The sequence below is a fragment of the Buceros rhinoceros genome, unplaced genomic scaffold, assembly GCF_000710305.1.
Source record: "Buceros rhinoceros silvestris isolate BGI_N320 unplaced genomic scaffold, ASM71030v1 scaffold7562, whole genome shotgun sequence".
NCBI classification, from domain to species: domain Eukaryota; kingdom Metazoa; phylum Chordata; class Aves; order Bucerotiformes; family Bucerotidae; genus Buceros; species Buceros rhinoceros.
This window is the reverse complement of record NW_010400588.1, coordinates 20189-22571: the sequence shown is the minus strand read 5'-3', so window position 1 is coordinate 22571 and position 2383 is coordinate 20189. Positions and strand designations below refer to the sequence as shown.

The 2383-nt window shown below is 38.6% G+C and overlaps 1 protein-coding gene across 1 annotated transcript in view; it reads left to right on the top strand.

Moving 5' to 3' along the window:
- LOC104489720 (putative interleukin-17 receptor E-like) overlaps positions 1-868 on the top strand; it is a 21683-nt gene extending 20815 nt beyond the window's left edge. The window contains exon 14 of the mRNA XM_010131917.1: positions 841-868. Within this exon, the coding sequence (XP_010130219.1) occupies positions 841-868 (28 nt within the window). The remainder of the gene's footprint in view (positions 1-840) is intronic.
- Positions 869-2383: the final 1515 nt, after the last annotated feature.

Genomic DNA, 2383 nt, shown 5'->3' with positions numbered 1-2383 from the left:
GGAATATCAGCTTCCTGTCTGTCCCCCTTCCTTGACCCCACTGAATGCATCTCTTGTTCCTGTGCTCACTCTCTTGCTCTCTCTCTATTGCACCACAGTGCAGTTTGGCATCAGAGGCAGCTGCCTTGTTGGCAGTGAGAGAGGACAAAGGGAGACAAATAACCAGTGGAACTGAGAAGTTTGAAAAGTAACAAGACCACCTCCCAGAGCCCTGGAACAATCTCAGATTTGCTGAGCATGACATGCACTTTATTAGCACCTGCCCCCTGCTTTCTCCCCGATGTTTGCAGGCAGATCAGTTCCCTCTGTGCTCTTATTCATTAGACGTGTCTGTCTGCTCACCTGTTCCAGTGCTTCTTTTCATTCGCAAGGCCCTTTGAAAAACACCTATTTTACACTCATTTCTAGGCTGTAAACAAACCAGTAATTAGTGCAGCCCACTGATGTATGGTTCAGTAGACTCTGAGCTCTTAAAAGTGCTCTTCCTTGAAGGATAGCCTTTCAGAGGCCACCTAGAATACTGCGAGCAACCTAGAACTCCAGGGAGAGTGGGGATGCTCTGAAAAGCCCTTGTTGAAAGAAAGGAAAAAGATGCAGCCTTGAAGAAGTTATGTAAGTCATGTGGTTGAGAAGGGGCTAGCATCTTTGTTTTGAGGCAGCCTGGCTTCTCCTTTGTTGGAATAAAATACCATTCAGAATAAAGTATCCTCATTTTGTCCACAAACTGTAGACAAATGCTTAGATTTGTTATTTAACTCCAACTATATATGACTGCAGTGAACTCTCTCACACTTCAGAGAAAAAAACCCAATCTTCTTTCCTTGTCTGTTTTTCCCCTAGAATGAAGAGTGTGCATTCCCCGCAATGAATTTAACAACACATTTTCAACGTCCTTAGTATCTTCTCAAGATCAATTTGTATTCTGGTGTAAAATGCAGATCTTGTCTAACTGGTCATCTCTTACATTAGTAGGTTTTGCTGATTACTGTGATATTATTCTTGTGAGTGAAGAGTTTAGCAAGTTAAGCCTATTTGAACATGTCCAAAGAAACCTGGATTATGATTCCTTATTTCCCAGTATTTCAAAACAAAAAATGTCTTATTACTCAGAGCGTCAGGTTCAGTTTCCTTCTAAATGAATATTTTATATACAATATACTGTAAATGAGTACTTTCATAGTACCTCATGTACCTATAGAACAAGTATTTCAGACTTTCTTATTCGTAACCTTAGTTTTTAAAACATAAGTTTTTGAGAATGAAGAATGGAGGAAGTTTTCTCGGCTTTGTTACATTATCCTTCTTTGTAATTTCCTTTGTTTTCTGATGCCGTTCTGATGACCTCACCATGACAGACCTTATTCCTTAAATACCTCTAATAACTGCTTTCTATGGTTGCATTTGTATTTGATTTGGAGATAACTTTCCTATTTTTCTGAGAGATCCATGTCTTTGTTTTGGTAGCTATTTAAAACTGGCATGTGGAAATCCAGCCTAGAAAGAAACAGGCTAGTGGAAAGAATTGAAGTATTTTTTTTTCCATTTTATTGGTATTTATACTCAATTATTGTGAATAATATTACACACTGTACTGATTTTCAAACATTTGGCCTTTATTTCACTAAAAACTCCTGTCAAACATCCTTAATTTCTGTTGTGTAACAAAGAAATAACGTCAACTAAAAGATTATTAATAGCAAATCCTGAAACCATGTGGAATTACTTATGTGAGATCAGGAATATGGGTGGGGAGTGAGAGTCTGGAACAAGAAGCTGATCAATAAAAAAATATTTTCCATCTGAATGTGTATTTTTTTCCAAGACTTTCAAAGAGCAATTTGCAGGGGACAAATACGATGTAAGAGACATATCTGCTGTGTTGAAACACAAGGTTTTTGAGGTGCCCTGAAGAGGACAAATTCTGCTTGGCTCCTTTGATGTCAAAGCTTCACTGTATAGACTGCACATCTATTAGATATGTTCTTATTCCAAGCAGTGCTACAGCTCCAAAAGCAGAGGTGGCAAGACAATTTTCCTAAAGTATTTAGTTACTTGCTTTTGCTGTGAAACAGAAGCATTTCTGACATCTGCATTTCCATGTAATACTCTCCAGACCGCAGCCAGAAACAAGATGTTCAGCCATTCAGCTGGGAGAGCACCATAACCCCTTCCCTCCAGTAGAAAAGTCTTTTCCGTAGGAAAGGTTGATTTGTATAGTGTGCTTTTATTGCAGTGAAGTCTTAAGATCAGCTTTTAAAATATGTCCTCAGACTTACAATGAATTAAAATTATACAGATGTGGCAGAATCTGGTCCTTTTATCTACCCAATTTCCTATCTGTGCCCTACCTGGGTTATACTGATGAAGCTTACAACCTTGAGTG